General features: G+C 41.3%; 1 protein-coding gene across 1 annotated transcript; it reads left to right on the top strand.

The window, feature by feature from the left end:
• Positions 1-673: 673 nt before the first annotated feature.
• Positions 674-19,537, top strand: LOC117443818 (actin nucleation-promoting factor WASL-like; the record flags this gene model as incomplete). The annotated part of the gene is made up of 5 exons (XM_034079651.1): positions 674-770; positions 3,076-3,099; positions 14,309-14,495; positions 17,379-17,421; positions 19,384-19,537. Coding segments are annotated over 5 exons (505 nt in total), but the record flags the coding sequence as incomplete, so codon positions are not given.
• Positions 19,538-20,726: the final 1,189 nt, after the last annotated feature.

Below are 20,726 nucleotides of genomic sequence, written 5' to 3'. Positions count from 1 at the left end.
TTAATGCCATCTTTTGAATTTAACAATGCTTAATTTCCAATCAACACATCCTTATCCGAGTCGTGCAGACTTTACACTCTATTACAGGGGTGTCAAACTCAATTTCATCACGGGCCACATTCGCATTATGGCTGCACTCAAAGGGCCGGTTGTAACTTTAAGACTATATAAAAATACATAAATATTTAATATATAAACTAATGTATTATATTACATTATTGCCTTTGCATTGGATTATTATCGGATAGGGTAATAACTTCATATTTAACTACGTCTGAAAGCAGAAGTCTGGGGCAAATAATTGCAAGTCTCTTCAGTGAGAATGTCACAAAATGATTTTAAAAGACATTTTGAAAAAAAAGTCAATTCTGAGAAAAAAATGCATATTTAGAAGGAAAAAAATCAAATCTGAGAAAAAAAATTCAAATTTGAGATGCATTGTGGGACATGTAGTTTATGGGCAACGTGCTTCTGTAAATCGCCATGTAACCGTATTATAAACATATTATATTCTTTGCAAGCTCTTGTGGGGCCACATGAAATGAAGTCGCGGGCCGGATTTGGCCCCCGGGCCTTGAGTTTGACACCCCTGCTCTATAATCTCCTCCGTTAAGTCATCTTTATTCAAAGTAAGATGTTTTTATTTGAATAATGTGTTGTTTCTTCCCCTCAGAACTGTCAGATCGGTCTGAACTTCGCCAGTGAAGAAGAGGCCAAAAGATTCAGAGCGGCCATCAACGACCTGCTGAACCGACGGCAGCGCAAAACCGGTACGTTATACCGACGTGCTCTTCCTCTGTGTGACCTTTCACCTCTCACTCATGGGCTGCAGAACTCTTTCCTCTTCTTCTGCTAACATCTACAGTTCTGTCCCAAACCCGTCCGCCTCATTCAAGTCCAGTACTTTCGGCTTAAGTCAAACTTTATATGCAGGACTTTTACTGCTAACCGAGTATTTATACACTGTGGTACTTCTACTTTTACTTAAGTACAAGATCTGAGTACTTCTTCCACCCAGAGGGTATCTCAAGAGGAGGGAATCTGTGCCGACAACAGTAAACATGGAGGGTTTATTGATTACTCATTTTAAAAATAGATTTATAGAGGAAGTAGACGACATTTCAACATAATCCATAGTGCTGTCGGACTCTTGGTCTGAAGAAATGTTTTGGTCTTGAGACTGTTCTTAAATTAAGAAAAGATGCGTGCATTAATCTTTGGTCTCTTATTCGAATATATTCCTTTTATCATACACACCAATATATTGTTGAGTTCCTCTTCGATTAGAGAGTTATCAGAAGGTGAGGTATCTTAAGTTTGTGAATTAAGGACCCTGGTTGTAAACAAATCTTACTTTCTTATCGCTTCATGCAAAGATATGCAGCTTCTGGTTGTTGTTGTTGTTGGCGCAGTGTTTGTTGAGGGGTATTAAGCTATCTGCATTACGTATCTGAAGATGAGGACGTGTTGAGTTTGGGACAGTTTCCTCCTTTTCTCTGCTGCAGTTACTTGTGTTTGTCTCTCTGTGGTAAAGCTGTCAGTCCGTCTGTGTTCTCTGCAACGAGGCTCCTCTCAGCATGTCAGCCTTCAAACTGTGATGATGACTGAGGGTCAAACAGGGGGGAGATTTTCTTTGAGACACAACTAAGCTTTCAAAGCTTTTGCTTCCCTTCCGCTCAAGACTTCCTGAACTATTTTTCTGACTGTTTACATCAAATAGAGTGGTGCAGGGATGATGTATATTTATAATATTTTTCGACTAAGCAATAGCATCTACCAGGTTCACTCTACAAAAAGCCAATAAGATCTTTCGATTGGATTTAAAATTATTGTCAAACAAATATTTATGATACTCATACGTTTAGTTCAGCAGGATAATCTCCACATGTTAACACCACTTACTGATTTTCGAGTAAAAAGCTAATGTTGGGCTATAACGGAACTACAGCACGGTCACATGACTTCACGTCTCCACCGCTAAGCTAAAGGTGGCTAATGTTGGGCTATAAAGGAACTACAGCACGGTCACATGACTTCACGTCTCCACTGCTCAGCTAAAGGAGGCTAATGTTGGGCTAGAAGGGAACTACAGCACGGTCACATGACTTCACGTCACCACCGCTAAGCTAAAGGCGGCTAATGTTGGGCTATAAAGGAACTACAGCACGGTCACATGGCTTCACGTCACTACCGCTAAGCTAAAGGTGGCTAACGTTGGGCTATAAAGGAACTACAGCACGGTCACATGGCTTCACGTCACCACCGCTAAGCTAAAGGTGGCTAACGTTGGGCTATAAAGGAACTACAGCACGGTCACATGACTTCACGTCACCTCCGCTAAGCTAAAGGTGGCTAATGTTGGGCTAGAAAGAACTACAGCACGGTCACATGGCTTCACGTCACCTCCGCTAAGCTAAAGGTGGCTAATGTTGGGCTATAAAGGAACTACAGCACGGTCACATGACTTCACGTCACCTCCGCTAAGCTAAAGGTGGCTAATGTTGGGCTATAAAGGAACTACAGCACGGTCACATGACTTCACGTCACCTCCGCTAAGCTAAAGGTGGCTAATGTTGGGCTATAAAGGAACTACAGCACGGTCACATGACTTCACGTCACCGCCGCTAAGCTAAAGGAGGCTAATGTATGAACATGATGACGTTCAGTCGTCTCATTTAGACACTTGTCAGGAACCGCCGTTTTTAAATCCACCAAAAGGGTATTTACTGATTTATTTTATGTCGTAGAACAATCATCTCTGCATCTTGTGTTAACCACAGACCTTATCCCAGGACCAAAAACATATTCAAACATATCATTGACTTCGAGATGATGGTTTGTGGACTCTTTCCTGCACCCCTCTCTACATAAGGCAGCATGTTTTCCTCTGAAAGCTTCAACACTTGTGGGCTTTGCGTCTTTAAAACTTGTCTTGCTTGAACTGCCACAAAACTAAACCTGCGCACACTTTCTGAAACCCTCTTCTCTCGCCTCTTCCAAACAAATCTCTAAATATCTTCCATTTTACGTGTTGATATTCTGAAACTATAACCGTGTTAATTTCTCTTTTTGCAGAGAAGAGAGGTGACCCTAAAAATGGTACGTTGAACTCTAAATGTCGATGATTCAGATTCTCCTCCAGCTGCTGTAGCCTCCGGTCTGCTCCGTCATCTTGACCTGGATTAAGAAAAAAAACATCTGTTGATTTTTAAATGAAAATCTCCAGATGTACCGTCTGTGGTGCGGTGACTAAAAAAAGAACCGGTCAAAAACTCGGCTGTTTTTAAAATGGATAAAAACTGTATAATTAAAATGCAAGAAGACTAACATTTTAAATAAGAAGCCCACGTCAAATAAGTACAGATGCAATATATAAGAAAAGGGGCACCATTATAAGAGTAAGAGAGCTTGTTCTCTGCCCCCGTACCAAAATGCAGATTTTCCCCGTAAAATGTTGCCAGAAAACGATATTTCTGTTAGTCAAAAACTGTATAATTACTCAAGTGTCAAATAGAGCGTCTGACGGCAGAGACGGCTTCAGTTCCGAATTGATACATCTTATATACAAGATCAGCGCCATAGTTCTCCCACTATATCGTTCTAGAAACACCCCTGATGACGTATACAAAGTGGCGAAGCAGCAGCCAGTATTAACATTATTAAATTGTGGAATTCTGTATCGCACAGATTGCTTTTATTTAACGGTGTTGTAAACGTTCAAGGTTTTATAGCTTTCAACAATAACAGTTTTGCTTTGTCACGAGGAAGTACCAATTCTGACTACCGTACTTTTCGGACTACAAAGCGCACCGGCATATGAGCCGCAGCAGCTAAACTGTCCGTCTGTCTTGCTCTCGTTCTGTCTCTCGGTTCCACTTTTACTTTGGCGCGCTACCTGTCTCACTCTTTCCCGGCCTCCAGCTTTTCCTGCTGGAGCCCGCCGCTTAAAGGTGGCGGGCGCGGACCGGTCCTAGAGCCCGTAGCATTAAAGGTGGTTAATTTTACCTGTAAATCCATAGATTTAGGAGGTCCCCTAGTGGCCGTTAGCTGTACAGAAAAAATGGGGGAAAAAGTCGCGGTTTATAGTCCGAAAAGTACGGTAATCCTATTCATACTACAACTTCTCACTTAACCTATGCGACAAACATTAGTGTACTGTATTCTGAGTGAGGATTTCTAATACAAATTAGTTTGTAGTATACGACGAGTAGGCCTGAGTATCTCTGCAGCTCCACTATACTTCATTAAAAATGTATTTTTAACATTTAGCCTTTTAACAAATAGGATTTTTGTTTTGCATTACTTTCAATTACATTTTGATTAATTGTGCAGCCCTTATCCGTATAGGTTCTTCTTCTCAAACACCTGACTGCATCCTGTATCCTCTTTTTGTTGCAGAACACATACTCTCAAACGTTTGTCTATATCTTCAGTATATGTGGTTTTACAAAGCAGCTCGTAGAAATCGGAAGCGAGAATCTGATTATAAACCGAGCACCCGAAGATATGTTTTTGTGTGTGACTGTGTGACAGCGCCGTGGTGTTTCCTGACGCGCTGTCTTGCAGACTTCATGACTCACACTCACATAGGGAGGCAGTCAGCCGCAGGTTAATCTGTCAGCAGGAAGCCCATCTGTGCCATATGTGGACCACATGGCCTCCGTTGTTGTTCCCTTTAAACCCTGTCGTGCTGCACATTACGGCTAATCTCTAATCTCGACGGTTACTGCTGCTCCACATTTGTTCTGGTCGCTTCATCTTTCTTAAATACATGTTTTAATATTCATAAAAGTGTTTATGAATCAGCATTACATATGACAAATACCCATGTAGATGTGCCAGTATTAGCTCAACGGTGCATATATTACTTTGTTTGCAAAGACAGAATTAAAGAAATGGATAGATGTAAGGTCATGTGTCGAATGGTTGGGTCGTGGATATCTCAAAAGACCTGAAGAATTCTTCAACACTTACTATTTTATCACGATATTTCAACTAAAACTGTCTGCAGCCTGATATTCTTTTAAACCATTGACCTTATACTTTACATTATATATTAGTGCTGGGGGGAAACGATTATTTTGAAAACGATTAATCGGGCGATTATTTGATCGATTAGTCGACTAATCTAACGATTATTTTTCTGTTGTTCAATTCATAAAAAACGTCATGTAAAAAAAAAAATTCACGATACTGTGTCTCAGGGAATCTTAATATTTAACAGACTATTAACGTGTTATACCAGATTAACGGGAATAATCTCAGCTAATTGACGATACGAACCATGTTTACCAAAACAAAACAGTCTCATAAGAAGCATCTAAATGACCCATGAGCGAAAAATGCTAACGGACATTGGCACAGAACTCAAGATAAAAGTACCCTTATTACTCATCGTAGCTGCACATACAAGATATCCGATTAAAGCTGAGGTTCCACAGATTATGTAGGTATATAGTATCATCACTGAGTGATCCGGACTCGCGACAGGGGAAGCAAATACAGTCATCACAACACGTACCTTTACAGAGCTTCTAGGGAGATCGTCTCACCACCGTAGCTGTCAATCTGATCAAAAGACGTGTTCAATGGCATTAAAACGAGAAAAAACGCGGCTGAATCGGTTAATCCATAGGTTTTTAACGTCTATGTATAAAAAAATGATTGAATTTATAATCCATAATTCCATTTTAATGTAAAGATCGGAGAGCAAATGCTAGCTGCTAATGGTAGCCACCACAGCTAGAACTGCTTGTTGCTGTGGGTGACCCACGTGTGTGTAGCGACGCGGAAATATGTCGTCGGCGATATTTTGAAGTCGATGCGTCGCTACAGCACTATTATATATACTTTGATTGATAGTATGATGTGGATGCAATATTTTATAAAGCTCAGCCATTTAAAAAGCGTTCCTTTCCACACCAAACGAGGCTGATATTTTAAGATCTATCCAATTTGCAGGCGGTTTCTACAAAGCACACACCGGTCTATATTTGTCTTTGACACCTCCTTGTGGACGTAAGGCCAGAACATCTTTTGCAGGTTTAATGTGGATGTGGTCTAAAGTTAAGTTAGCGGGGCTACAATTTGTATTCGTCAGAACCTGGGGAACAGAATAATTACATGTCATCAGTGGTTTCTTTCATCTAATATGTTTACTTTAAGTGCATTAAACCATAAAGATACAAACTCAGAAAAATGCAGATACAGTAGCTTATAATAAATCAAACCTTTTTTAGGGCTGGTGCATTAGTTTCAAATGGGCTAAAACGTATTTTCTGTACAAGATAAACGGCTCGGAAGATGTCTAGACTTCCTGCTGTGTTATCAATGGGTCGCCTACCATTATGGCAGACAGGTGTGTCTTTGTTGGCGGTTACCTGGGTTCAACATAACCTTCAGGGAGTGGCAAGCTGATTGGCCGACGCTGAGCAAAGTGCTGAAGTGTATAGTTTAACCGTTTCCTGGATGTAGGAAGGACCGAATCTCTTCACAGCCCGATAGCCAAGCACCAGGGTGTTGAATGCCAAACGCTGGTAAAATATGCAAGTTGACAAGAAATGTGTATCAGTCCCTTCAGTAGCCAGTTCAGCCAAAATCAGTGAATGTTGTACGAAGAGTGTCTTTGCGTTTGGGGAGGCAGCTGCAAAGCCTATCTTAGTGTTCATGAGGTCTAGGCAAAGAACAGTTGTGAGTTTTGGTCGCAGTAATTATTCTCCTCTGCAGATTTCTGCACGTTGTCTCAACAGACGGTTCATTAAGCCCTCTGACTGTGGGCAAACAGTGGGGCGACAGAGAGCAGGATTAACATACACCGAACTAATCAGTCGTCTCTTTCATCAGCTCCAGAATGTTCTCCCTGCGACCGGGCTTTCATTGAAGTTTTCTCCACATTCACTCTGACATTTAAATTGTGAAGCGTGAGAGCGACAGAGGGGCGATGCTGCTGTGTCTGAATGTGGGTCTCAGTTTCTCTATTGTTCTCGTCCTCCATTGAGAGAACAGGAATGACGAGAACTGGTCTAGTGAAGCAGCTTCAGGGTTACATTGTTTGGGAATGCTGAGGCCTCCGAGTCTCTTGTTACCTGACGTGAACTCTTAAATCCAGCCTCAGCTTCTCCACTTGATCTTTATTGATGAGGGCTTGGATATACTCTTTTCTATATCCAGTCAATTAGGAAAGGTAGTTGTGAGCTAAGAGTTTTGTTGAGTTTAGCTGCTTTCCTTATGGAGTCTATCAGTCTTTCAAAGAGTGTTCTTGGCAGGAACTCGAGTTTTTCTTCGTGAAACAAGAAACGGTGTTTAGTGAAATCTGCAGAATGATACCAACGTTTCCAACATTACTTTGGGAAGCATCGACATGTTTTTCCTGAATACAATTTAAACGTTGAACAAAGTTCACCTGCACTTGTTTTCTTCTTGTCCTCCTACTTTGTTTGGGAATGTTGAGCCCTCCGAATCTCTCGCTACCTGATGTGAACTCTTAAATCCAGCCTCAGCGTCTTCACTTGATGTTCATTGACAATGGCCTGGATGTATACTCTTACCTGTTTCCAGCCAAGTGGGAAGGGAAGTTGTAAGTCGATGCTGTCAGGTTTGTGTTGGAGAAGAAACCAGAGTTGTATTGGCGAGTTTAGCAGCTTTCCTCATGGAGTCTGGATATATTCAAAGACTTTGATCGATCGGCGCATGGTTTTTTTGTCCGCAACCCTAGTTTGTCAATGAACAAAGTTGTTGTTTTTTCTTGTCCTCATTCTGAGAACAGGAATGACGAGAACTGGTCTAGTGGAGCAGCTGCTTGTGTTGGTACTTCAGGGATAATTTTCTTTGTTTGGGAATGTTGAGGCCTCCGAATCTCTCGTTACCTCATGTGACCTTCTTCATAGATGCTTTGTATTGACGAGGACTTGAATATAAACTCGTTCCTGTATCAAGCAGAGTAGGAAGACGGGTTTTAAGGTTTGTTTTGGAGAAGAGCCAATTTTTTTTTTTTTGGCCGTGTTGCCGGTTTCCCTTATGGAGTCTGTCAAAAGTAGTGCTCATGTGTTTGGCAGCGAATCGAGTTTTCTAGGCAAACAAGAAACTGCATTTAGTGGAAGTATATGTTTTGCTAAATGATACCTAGATGTCAGTACTGATACAAATTAGGGATGCCAGCGATTATTCGAATATTCGCTACAGTCTCGGGGTCGGTCGAATAATCGATTATTATTCGCCAGGGCTGCCGAATAATCGATTTTGATCATGGTCAGTTTCTGGCAACCCTAATACAAATGGAAGATGTTGGATACCTTACTTTGAGAAGTATGGACTTGTTTTTCTTCAATAAGAGTCGTTCATTGAACACAGTTCGCCTTCACTTGTTTAGTGTGCCTCTGAATCTCTCTTTAGCCGATGTGAACTCTTAAATCCTTGTTCACAGATGCTCTTCATTGACGATGGTTTGAATATATACTCTTCGCCGTGTCGAGCCAAGTAGGAAGGGAAGTTGTAAATTGATGCCGTTGTGTTTCTCTTGGAAAAGAAAGCAGAGTTTAGCTACTGTCCTTATGGAGTCTATCAAGTTGCACTCCAGTCTTTCAAAGACTTTGATCGCACGTGTTCTTGGCAGGAACTCGAGTTTTTCTTGGCAAAACAAGAAACGGTGTTTAGTGAAATCTGCAGAATGATGCCGACGTTTCGGACATTACTTTGGGAAGCAGCGACATGTTTTTCCTGAATACAATTTAAACGTTAAACAAAGTTCACCTTCACTTGTTTTCTTCTTGTCCTCCTACTTTGTTTGGGAAGGTTGAGGCCTCCGAATCTCCTGTTACCTGATGTGAACTCTTACATCTTCTTCACATATGCTCTTTATTGACGAAAGCTTCGATATGCACTCGGAGCTGTATCCAGCCAAGTAGGAAGGGAAGTTGTAAATTGAGGCCGTCAGGTTTGTTTTGGAAAAAATCCAAGAATTGAATTGGCAAGTTTAGCAGCTTTCCTTGTGGAGGCTGGAGATATTGGAAGAGTTCTGCGTGCATCTTTTCTAGGCCGTAACTCGATTTTGTCAATGAACAAAGTTTGCCTTCCTCTTGTCCTGTTCTTGTCCTCATTCTGAGAACAGGAATGACAAGAACTGGTCTAGTGGAGCAGCTTCTTGTGTGTTGGTACTTCGGGGATCATTTGCTTTGTTTGGGAAGGTTGAGGCCTCCGAATCTCCCGTTACCTGATGTGAACTCTTACATCTTCTTCATAGATGCTCTTTATTGACGAAAGCTTCGATATACACTCGGAGCTGTATCCAGCCAAGTAGGAAGGGAAGTTGTAAGTGGATGCCGTCAGGTTTGTTTTGGAGAAGAAACCAGAGTTTTATTGGCGAGTTTAGCAGCTTTCCTCAAGGAGTCTTGGCAGGAACTCGGGAACAAGAAACTGCATTTAGTGGAAACATATCTGCCAAATGATACCTCTGTTTCTGTACTGATGAAAATACCATATGTTTGATGCCTTACTTTATGAAGCAGAGGTGGGAGAAGTACTCAGATCTTGTGCTTGAGTAAAAGTAGAAGTACTCAGATCTTGTACTTGAGTAAAAGTACTCAGATCTTGTGCTTGAGTAAAAGTAGAAGTACTCAGATCTTGTACTTGAGTAAAAGTAAAAGTACTCGGATCTTGTATTTGAGTAGAAGGAGAAGTACTCAGATCTTGTACTTGAGTAAAAGTACTCAGATCTTGTGCTTGAGTAAAAGTAGAAGTACTCAGATCTTGTACTTGAGTAAAAGTAGAAGTACTCAGATCTTGTGCTTGATTAAAAGTTGAAGTACTCAGGTCTTGTACTTGAGTAAAAGTAGAAGTACTTAGATCTTGTGCTTGAGTAAAAGTTGAAGTACTCAGATCTTGTACTTGAGTAAAAGTAGAAGTACTCAGATCTTGTGCTTGAGTAGAAGTAGAAGTACTCGGATCTTGTGCTTGAGTAGAAGTAGAAGTACTCGGATCTTGTACTTGAGTAAAAGTAGAAGTACTCAGATCTTGTACTTGAGTAAAAGTAGAAGTACTCAGATCGTGTACTTGAGTAAAAGTAGAAGTACTCAGATCTTGTACTTGAGTAAAAGTAGAAGTACTCAGGTCTTGTACTTGAGTAAAAGTAGAAGTACTCAGATCGTGTACTTGAGTAGAAGTAGAAGTACTCAGATCTTGTACTTGAGTAAAAGTAGAAGTACTCAGGTCTTGTACTTGAGTAAAAGTAGAAGTACTCAGGTCTTGTACTTGAGTAAAAGTAGAAGTACTCAGGTCTTGTACTTGAGTAAAAGTAGAAGTACTCAGGTCTTGTACTTGAGTAAAAGTAGAAGTACTCAGATCTTGGGCTTGAGTAAAAGTAGAAGTACTCAGATCTTGGGCTTGAGTAAAAGTAGAAGTACTCAGATCTTGTGCTTGAGTAAAAGTGGAAGTACTCAGATCTTGTGCTTGAGTAAAAGTAGAAGTACTCAGATCTTGTACTTGAGTAAAAGTAGAAGTACTCAGGTCTTGTACTTGAGTAAAAGTAGAAGTACTCAGATCGTGTACTTGAGTAGAAGTAGAAGTACTCAGATCTTGTACTTGAGTAAAAGTAGAAGTACTCAGATCTTGTACTAAAGTAAAAGTAGTAGTACTCAGGTCGTATACTTGAGTTAAAGTAGAAGTACTCAGATCTTGTTCTTGAGTAGAAGTACTCAGATATTGTACTTGAGTTAAAGTAGAAGTACTCAGATATTGTACTTGAGTAAAAGTACTCAGATCTTGTACTTGAGTAAAAATAGAAGTACTCAGGTCTTGTACTTGAGTTAGAGTAGAAGTACTCAGATATTGTACTTGAGTAAAAGTACTCAGATCTTGTACTTGAGTAAAAGTAGAAGTACTCAGATCGTGTACTTGAGTAAAAGTTGAAGTACTCAGATCTTGTACTTGAGTAAAAGTTGAAGTACTCAGATCTTGTACTTGAGTAAAAGTAGAAGTACTCAGATCTTGTGCTTGAGTAGAAGTAGAAGTACTCAGATCTTGTACTTGAGTAAAAGTAGAAGTACTCAGATCTTGTACTTGAGTAAAAGTAGAAGTACTCAGATCGTGTACTTGAGTAAAAGTAGAAGTACTCAGATCTTGTACTTGAGTAAAAGTAGAAGTACTCAGGTCTTGTACTTGAGTAAAAGTAGAAGTACTCAGATCGTGTACTTGAGTAGAAGTAGAAGTACTCAGATCTTGGGCTTGAGTAAAAGTAGAAGTACTCAGATCTTGTGCTTGAGTAAAAGTAGAAGTACTCAGATCTTGTACTTGAGTAAAAGTAGAAGTACTCAGATCTTGTACTTGAGTAAAAGTAGAAGTACTCAGATCTTGTCCTTAAGTTAAAGTAGAAGTACTCAGATCTTGTACTAAAGTAAAAGTAGTAGTACTCAGGTCGTATACTTGAGTTAAAGTAGAAGTACTCAGATCTTGTTCTTGAGTAGAAGTACTCAGATATTGTACTTGAGTAAAAGTACTCAGGTCTTGTACTTGAGTAAAAGTAGAAGTACTCAGATAGTGTACTTGAGTAAAAGTAGAAGTACTCAGATCTTGTGCTTGAGTTAAAGTAGAAGTACTCAGGTCTTGTTCTTGAGTAAAAGTAGAAGTACTCAGATCGTGTACTTTAGTAAAAGTACTCAGATCTTGTACTTGAGTAAAAGTACTCAGATCTTGTACTTGAGTAAAAGTACTCAGATCTTGTACTTGAGTAAAAGTACTCAGATCTTGTACTTGAGTAAAAGTACTCAGATCTTGTACTTGAGTAAAAGTAGAAGTACTCAGATCTTGTACTAGAGTAAAAGTAGAAGTACTCAGATCTTGTACTAGAGTAAAAGTAGTAGTACTCAGGTCGTGTACTTGAGTAAAAGTAGAAGTACCAGAGTGTAGGAATACTCTGTTACAGTAAAAGTCCTGCATTCAAAATGTTCCTCAAGTGAAAGTAGAAAGTATTCTCATCTAAATATAGTGAAAGACAGTGAAAGTAGTCGTTGTGCAGATTGGTCCATTTCAGAATAATATATATGATATGTTTATAATGATTGATCATGAAAGTGTTCTCAAAGCTGGTGAAGGTGCAGCTAGTCTGAAGTACTTTGTAGACTGCAGGGTAGCTGGTGGAGGTGCAGCTAGTCTGAAGTACTTTGTAGACTGCAGGGTAGCTGGTGAAGGTGCAGCTAGTCTGAAGTACTTTGTAGACTGCAGGGTAGCTGGTGAAGGTGCAGCTAGTCTGAAGTATTTTGTAGACTGCAGGGTAGCTGGTGGAGGTGCAGCTAGTCTGAAGTACTTTGTAGACTGCAGGGTAGCTGGTGAAGGAGCAGCTCGTCTGAAGTACTTTGTAGACTGCAGGGTAGCTGGTGGATTTACTCCAGGTGGAACTAAAGTCTGATTCAACACTTGATTAGATTTCACATCATTCATCCACATCTGAGAAGTAACTAAAGGGATTAAATACATGTAGTGGAGTAAAGTACAGCATGTACCTCTGAATTGAAGTGGAGTAGAAGTACAAAGTAGCATAACATGGAAATACTAAAGTACAAGTATCTCTAAATTGTACTTGAGTAAATGCACTTAGTTACTTACCGTCTCTGTTGAGAAGTATAAACACGTTTACCTTCAATACCATCATTTTATCAATCAAAGAGGCCAAATATCTGGAGTCTTATCTTTCTCGATACCTCGGTAAAATCCTGCCATGTTCAACACCTCGCCTCCTGGTTCTTGGAGTTTGAGGGCTTGAGGCGAGACAGTGTTCCTGGTCGTAGACTTCCAGCATGCATGGGGAGTCGGGAGATTTAGACTGGGATTAGCAGTGGATTAGTGTTCTGTCAGATGCTGCCGAGGTTTGTGTTGAGATTAGGAGGAATTCCAGGACTCGAGGAATGCTATCAAACCGACGGGAGAGGAAAGACCAACACTTGACCTTTAGGATATTCGACGAGATGGATAATGAAGGCTCAGTGTGAGAGTTAACGGCAGCATGTAGAAGAGACATGAAGAAGAGGGGACACATGTTGATGTAGAAGAGACATGAAGAAGAGGGGACACATGTTGATGTAGAAGAGTCGTGAAGAAGAGGGGACACATGTTGATGTAGAAGAGACGTGAAGAAGAGGGGACACATGTTGATGTAGAAGAGACGTGAAGAAGAGGGGACACATGTTGATGCAGAAGAGACATGAAGAAGAGGGGACACATGTTGATGCAGAAGAGACGTGAAGAAGAGGGGACACATGTTGATGTAGAAGAGACGTGAAGAAGAGGGGACACATGTTGATGTAGAAGAGACGTGAAGAAGAGGGGACACATGTTGATGTAGAAGAGACGTGAAGAAGAGGGGACACATGTTGATGTAGAAGAGACGTGAAGAAGAGGGGACACATGTTGATGTAGAAGAGACGTGAAGAAGAGGGGACACATGCTGATGTAGAAGAGACATGAAGAAGAGGGGACACATGTTGATGTAGAAGAGACGTGAAGAAGAGGGGACACATGTTGATGCAGAAGAGACATGAAGAAGAGGGGACACATGTTGATGCAGAAGAGACGTGAAGAAGAGGGGACACATGTTGATGTAGAAGAGACGTGAAGAAGAGGGGACACATGTTGATGTAGAAGAGACGTGAAGAAGAGGGGACACATGTTGATGTAGAAGAGACGTGAAGAAGAGGGGACACATGTTGATGTAGAAGAGACGTGAAGAAGAGGGGACACATGTTGATGTAGAAGAGACGTGAAGAAGAGGGGACACATGCTGATGTAGAAGAGACATGAAGAAGAGGGGACACATGTTGATGTAGAAGAGACGTGAAGAAGAGGGGACACATGTTGATGTAGAAGAGACGTGAAGAAGAGGGGACACATGTTGATGTAGAAGAGACCTGAAGAAGTGGGGACACATGTTGATGTAGAAGAGACATGAAGAAGAGGGGACACATGTTGATGTAGAAGAGACATGAAGAAGAGGGGACACATGTTGATGTAGAAGAGACATGAAGAAGAGGGGACACATGTTGATGTAGAAGAGACATGAAGAAGAGGGGACACATGTTGATGTAGAAGAGACATGAAGAAGAGGGGACACATGTTGATGTAGAAGAGACCTGAAGAAGAGGGGACACATGTTGATGTAGAAGAGACATGAAGAAGAGGGGACACATGTTGATGTAGAAGAGACATGAAGAAGAGGGGACACATGCTTATGTATAAAAGACGTGGAAATAATCGGTGACCTTCAATATTCGCCGTGTAGAAGTGTTGTTTCTAAACGGGCTCATGTCCGTCTCTCTGTTTTCAGGTCCCGCGCTGCACATCGCCACTGTGGACATCAAGAACCCGGAGATCAACAACAGCCGCTTCCACAACTCCCACAGCCAGCAGCCGTACCACCTGAACAACATGCTCCACCGGAAGGACAAGAAGGCCAAAGCCAGCAAGAAGAAGAAGCTCACCAAGGCGGACATCGGCACGCCGAGCAACTTCCAGTGAGTCTCCCGTCTCCAAAAGTCTGTCCAGAACCCAGGGATATAAAGGAAAGCAGAAAGTCCTCACGTTGGAGAAGCTCAACCAGGCAATCGTTGGAGTCTTTAATTGAATAATCGCTCAAGAAATCATTGATTATTTTTATAACTTTCAATTATTTTCTAAGTTTACTTACGATAGTGTTTTTAGTCCCCAGTGTGGCTCAAACTCTAAAACCGAGATATTATCGAACAAAGGAAAGCAGAAAGTCCTCACGTTGGAGAAGCTCAACCAGGTTGGAGTTATTCATTGAAATATTACTTATAACTTTCAAGTCATTTTTTATGTTTACTTACTGCGGGGGAACTTCTGAAGCAATTGGAAACGGGACTCAGAGGCACGAGGAGAGCTTTGATGGCAAACACTGACGGTTTATTTGGAGATACGGCCGGAGAGTTGACGACAGGTGCTGTGTCACGAGTAGGGTTGCCAGAAACTGACCATGATCAAAATCGATTATTCGACAGCCCTGGCGAATAATAATCAATTATTAATACTATTACTATTATTAGCATATATATATTTATATATATTTTGGTTGAAACTAAGCCAGAAAAAAATAAAAAATAAATAAAATCGATTTTTAAAAATAATATTCGATTATGGAGACTGTAGCGAATAATCGCTGGCATCCCTAGTCACGAGTTGACACAGCGGTTGTAGAAGAAGATTCAACTTATGTAACGAAACGGTTTCTCTGCATTCGACCCATCCTAGTGTTCGGAGCAGTGGGCTGCCATTTTGTACGGCGCCCGGGGAGCCGTGTAGGGAACGGTGCCTTGCTCAGGGACCCCTCGGTAGCACTTGGTCTTTCCGGGACTTGAACTGGTGACCTTCCGGTTGCCAAGACAAGTCCCTATTGGGGATGCCAGCGATTATTCGATTATTCGAATATTCGCTACAGTCTCCATAATCGAATATTATTTTTAAAAATCGATTTTTTATTTTTTTTATTATTTATGTTTTTATTTTTTTTTTCTGGCTTAGTTTCATAAATAAATATATATATATATATATGCTAATAATAGTAATAGTATTAATAATTGTAAATGGTCATTGGTCACACCACCAGTTTGTTTTACTGTAAACTTGGAGGAAGCCTGCGTGCAGAGCAGACTGCTGCTGCAGCTGCTACACACCGACCCCCCCCCCCCCCCCCTCCCCCTCACACGTGCGACTAAAGATGAACAAAGCGGCAGGTACAAAGAGTTCCTCCTCGTGGAACTACTTCGAACTTACAAGTCCAAAGGAAGTTAAATGCAAGCTCTGCGAAAAGACGTTGGTCTCTCACAGCTCAACCTCAACAATGCGTTGGCATTTGAGTGCGAAGCCAAAGAGGTTACAGAGAAAGACGCAGCAGCCGGCCATTACCAACTTCACTTCAAGGCCACGTCGTTGTGATGACATGCTTGTTGTTGTTTGTACTGTTAAACATGTTCCAGTAAAGAAAACAACGGAATTCCTTCTTTTTTTTTTTCTCTCCCGCGGGCTGTCGAATAATCTATTATTATTCGCCAGGGCTGCCGAATAATCGATTTTGATCATGGTCAGTTTCTGGCAACCCTAGTCCCTATGGACTTCGCCGCCCCAACCAATTCTGAAGAACTCTTCTGCAGCTCGAGGTTTTAATTAGTTCGGAGTGTAATAATCAACATTCCTCATCAGCGAGACGAAACATCACGGACCCTGAATCTATAGAGCTCTCGTCCACAGAAAGAATGTGAAAGAATGAGCGCCAGGGAACCTTGTGAACAGTAAACTACCTCATGGCGGCTTGTGCTCGGTCACAGACTGGCAGCAACAATGCGCCCAAGCTGCCGCTCCTCCAGAGAGATAGCAGCGATACCCAAGGCCGTAGACCTGTGCCGTGGGAGAGGAGACGGGGAGAGGAGACGGTGAGATGAACCGTGTCGAAGGTTGAATACCTAAGCAAATGATTGCCTAACACTTACGATACCTTGTTAGTCCTCGGTGGCTCCGACTCCAAACGCAACCGGTTAAGCTCTAGTGGCTACTTCAACAAGATAAATCAGTGGCCCGTTTTAAAACTGAAAAGCCATGGGATGATTTGGGAAATGTTTTTTAGCAAGTCTTTAAGCTTTGACTTTCGCCATTTTAAACAAGGTCCAAAAAGTTATTTTTTTTTTTTTTTTTTTTGCTTTAATTATTTATACATTACCAACAAATATACAAATAGCCAATAAAATACGGCAATACTAATCCTATATTATTCAGTATGCATCGACCTTTATTCGTAGTAGTTCTTCTCAAACGGATAGCTCTGTTTTTTGGGAGTATTGCATATTATTATGTTTTCATTTAAATCGAAAGGAAAATCCTTGCAGTCAAATGTTTTGCTTAATTTCTCATTAGAGAAAAAAGACAAAGCGACTTACAGTATAGAGTATAAGCAGATGTTTGGCAGCACGTCTCAAGCCTTGGAAAATCTCCAAATATTTCTCGCTGAAGCTACAAAACCCCCAAAAGATTGTATTCTGGATAACACAAGTTATCAGATTTTCACACGGTCACAGCAAACTCTGCATGTGTAAAACTCCTGAGACAAAACTGTCTTAGTGACAAAAAGGACAAAGAAAAATCTCGTGTGTGTGTGTGTGTGTGTGTGTGTGTGTGTGTGTGTGTGTTTTTTTTCTGTCTGATCAAGCAGTAAGCATGTTGCATTGTGGTCTGAGAGCTTCTCAATGACCCTCTGTCTATCTGACTGATGTCACTCCTGTGTGTGTGTGTGTGTGTGTTTTACATGTGCACACCGTGGCCCACATGCTTCTGTATATTTATGCATGTGATCTCACCACATATCTGCATATCTGTCCCGTCTTCTGCAGGCACATCGGTCACGTGGGCTGGGATCCAAACACGGGATTTGATGTAAGTCACACACACCACACACACACACACACACACACACACACACACACACACACACACACACACACACACACACGCAGGAACACAATAGCGACCTGTGTGGCGGCTGCATGATGAAATCACACAATAGGGTCTTTTTGCTTCCTGCTCATATTCAGAAACGTGTCACTGTGTCTCAGAAAGCGGACACAGAGTTCACTGAACACTGAAGGAAGGAATGCATCGAGATATTTAAATATAAGCACTCAAAGCACTTTATTCTTCCAAAATCTCCAAGTCCTTATTCCTATAGCTGTGGTACAGGACGTACAACGGTGTAATGTTACGAGTATTTATGATGTGATGCCGTGCGTCCAGTGGGAAATAAACGGGTTGTTTTCATCAGAGTTCTCATTTAGTGATTGATAAATATCTGTAGTTGTAAATGGAGGCTGTCATTTTTCAACTGACGACTGCTTTCCATCGCTGCCTCGTTATCGTCTCCGTTTGTCCTTCATGCTCCCGAGAACATGTCAGTCCCAGAATGCATTGCAGCGAGCAAGAGGTGTGCATGTTTTCTTTGGAGGAGATCATGCAGATCTGCAGTTTGATTTAATGGAGAGTAGCTGAGTGCGCTCAGGTGTAAAGCAGTGTGTAGTTGCACCTGTTGGCCACCAGAGGGCACAGGAGCACAAGGAGTCGAGGTGTATTTCTTATCAGTTGAAGCAGAGGTTTAAAAAGATCCTCACTAAGTGCTGGACTAACCAGGAAACCAGTCGAGATCTTCTTCGTTAGCCACAAAACAATTTGACGAACCGTCAGACGAAACTATTCTAAAACCCCCAAAATGAAGAAGGAATAAAGACGTGTTGAATAACAAAAAGCAAGGGCCACAAAGTAACTTGCTAGTACCTGGGGCTTGATCCACTCTGTACTTCCTTTCAACTCTATTAATGTACAATAATGCAGTAGTGGCCCTACGAAAAGAAGAAGGAAATAGGTCAAAGAAATAATAAAAAACGATGATAATAAAAAAGAAGATCAGAGAAAATGTTGCCGTGTTCTGTATTAAAATGTCGGATTGAGATCTTTTAGATAATTTGCAGGATGATACCTGAGGTGAACATAATTCTTCTAATTTTATTTGTTTTAAAATATGTCTCGCCATTTAAAAAATAAAAGCCAGTCAATTTGTTTACCTTGTGTTTGGAATCAGAATACCTTACACTACAATTTACAAACATACACATCCAGGTGGACGACAAAGTGCACCAGTATCTAAAATAAATAAGTGTACATGTGTAAGGTATTGTGATGGCAGACAGGCAACCGTAGTGGAAACGGGGGTTTAGTGCAAAGTAAACATTACACCAGTTATACTGGCCTCGCCGAAATCCCCTTCTCGGTTAACCAGCGAGATGAACTCTCTCTCAAAGTAAAACTCAGGACCACGAGATGATGTTTTGAAGCTTTACTAAGCAAGCAGTGTGAAGCTGAAGGAATACAGAAACATAATAATTACGTATACATAGATATATCCAAGACGGCATGAAATTAGGTCAGTGCCAAAGTACAGATGCAATGTTTAGGCTATATTGCATATACAGCAACTACGGTATGTCAGCTGGGATCAAAGATCACAATAATGCACTCAAGGTAAAGATATATAATGTAGAAACATACAAACCTACACATGCTATTCTGAAATGTCTCAGGCTAACTTCCTGTCACATGGGAACTAAAAAGAACTATTTCATGCAGTACGGGAAGTCACCAGAAGGAGTCACTATAACACACAAAATAATTGTCTGGACAAATTGTTCCTTTAAAGTCATAAAGCTCTTTACTCGTGATCAGCTTTCTTTCTCCATTAGTTTAGCCAACTTTAATACGCATATACTCGTCAGTGACAAGACTAACTACATGCTTGGACCAGTAGATGTTACCAGTGTGTGTGTGTTTTTAAATTGGTGTGTGTTGCAGCTGAACAACCTGGACCCGGAGCTGAAGAACCTGTTCGACATGTGCGGCATCTCCGAGGCTCAGCTGAAGGACCGAGAGACGTCAAAGGTCATCTACGACTTCATCGAGAAGAAGGGAGGAGTGGAGGCCGTGAAGAATGAGCTGAGGAGGCAGGGTGAGGACAAGACACACACACACACACACACACACACACACACACACACACACACACACACACAGGCAGACACACTCTCAGAGGAGCCCTTTGATGTGTCAGACTGATCTTGAGTAATAATGAAATAATGATAAAACCCCTTTAATGGCGCATTTCCACTACAGCGCTGGTTGCGTTTCCACTTGGCGTAGTTCCGGCTACCGGGTACTTTTTCACCGTTTTTTCTGGCTCTCCAAAATCGAGGTTCTTTCCGGCCCAACAACCGGGCTGAGCATGCTAAACTAGTGAGAGAATCGCTGGCAACTACAACAAGATGAACATATTTGACCGTGATTTAATTGTAATACACGTTTCTAAATTATGCCGAAGTAACAACACACTGATACCGGTTAGTAACAACCATGAATTAACGCTTTGACGAGTCTGCAGACAGACGGCAGAGAAACACCTTTTAAAATGCGTGCTTTCTAAATGTAGCTTGGCTAAGCTAACGTTGTAAATGCTCCGACCGTCCACACTCACAACAACGGCCGACAGACATAAATAAACCAGCGACTGTGTTCTCCATGACACAGGCAGTCTGTGGTTTGTACTTGTTTAACTTCTGTCTAGTTTCTGATCAGATATGAGGAGCTGTGAGCTCTGAGTGCTAAGAGCTAACGGCTGATGTTGGTTTTGTGTTTCGCATTGACGATGACGTCACGGCTCCGCCTACACTGCGTTACTATAGTTACTGCCCCAGTTCTTAAACTGTAATGGAAACGCAGCATAAAGTGAGCCAGTCCTAACAAGGCCTAGCCATACCGTACTAAGCCGAGCGAGGCCCTGCAGTGGAAAAGCGCCATTAGACTCACAAGACCGCTGGCTAATTAGCTCTGATGCTAAAAACAAGCCTGATTTTGTTAGCATTCAATGGCTCAAGGTTATATGCAATATCAGATCGAATGAAGAGGCAAACTTAAAACCATAAAAATAATATTTAAGATCAGATTTATAATAGTGGGTTAAAGAGGAAAAAACACTTATTATGTTCATGCTGATACCAGTGAGGAAGCAGAGAGAGGAATGCATGTGGGGGAACACGGGGAGTTTAGCCTTTGCAGACCATTTACTTGCACTAAAACCTATAAAGCACACTATAGGAAAGGTAAAAGCAGAACAGGGCCCCTTTTTTAATGTCTATGGCAGG

Source organism: Pseudochaenichthys georgianus, unplaced genomic scaffold, assembly GCF_902827115.2.
Source record: "Pseudochaenichthys georgianus unplaced genomic scaffold, fPseGeo1.2 scaffold_681_arrow_ctg1, whole genome shotgun sequence".
Classification (NCBI taxonomy): domain Eukaryota; kingdom Metazoa; phylum Chordata; class Actinopteri; order Perciformes; family Channichthyidae; genus Pseudochaenichthys; species Pseudochaenichthys georgianus.
Note: the sequence above shows the minus strand (reverse complement) of the source record. Positions and strands in the feature narration are given on the sequence as shown.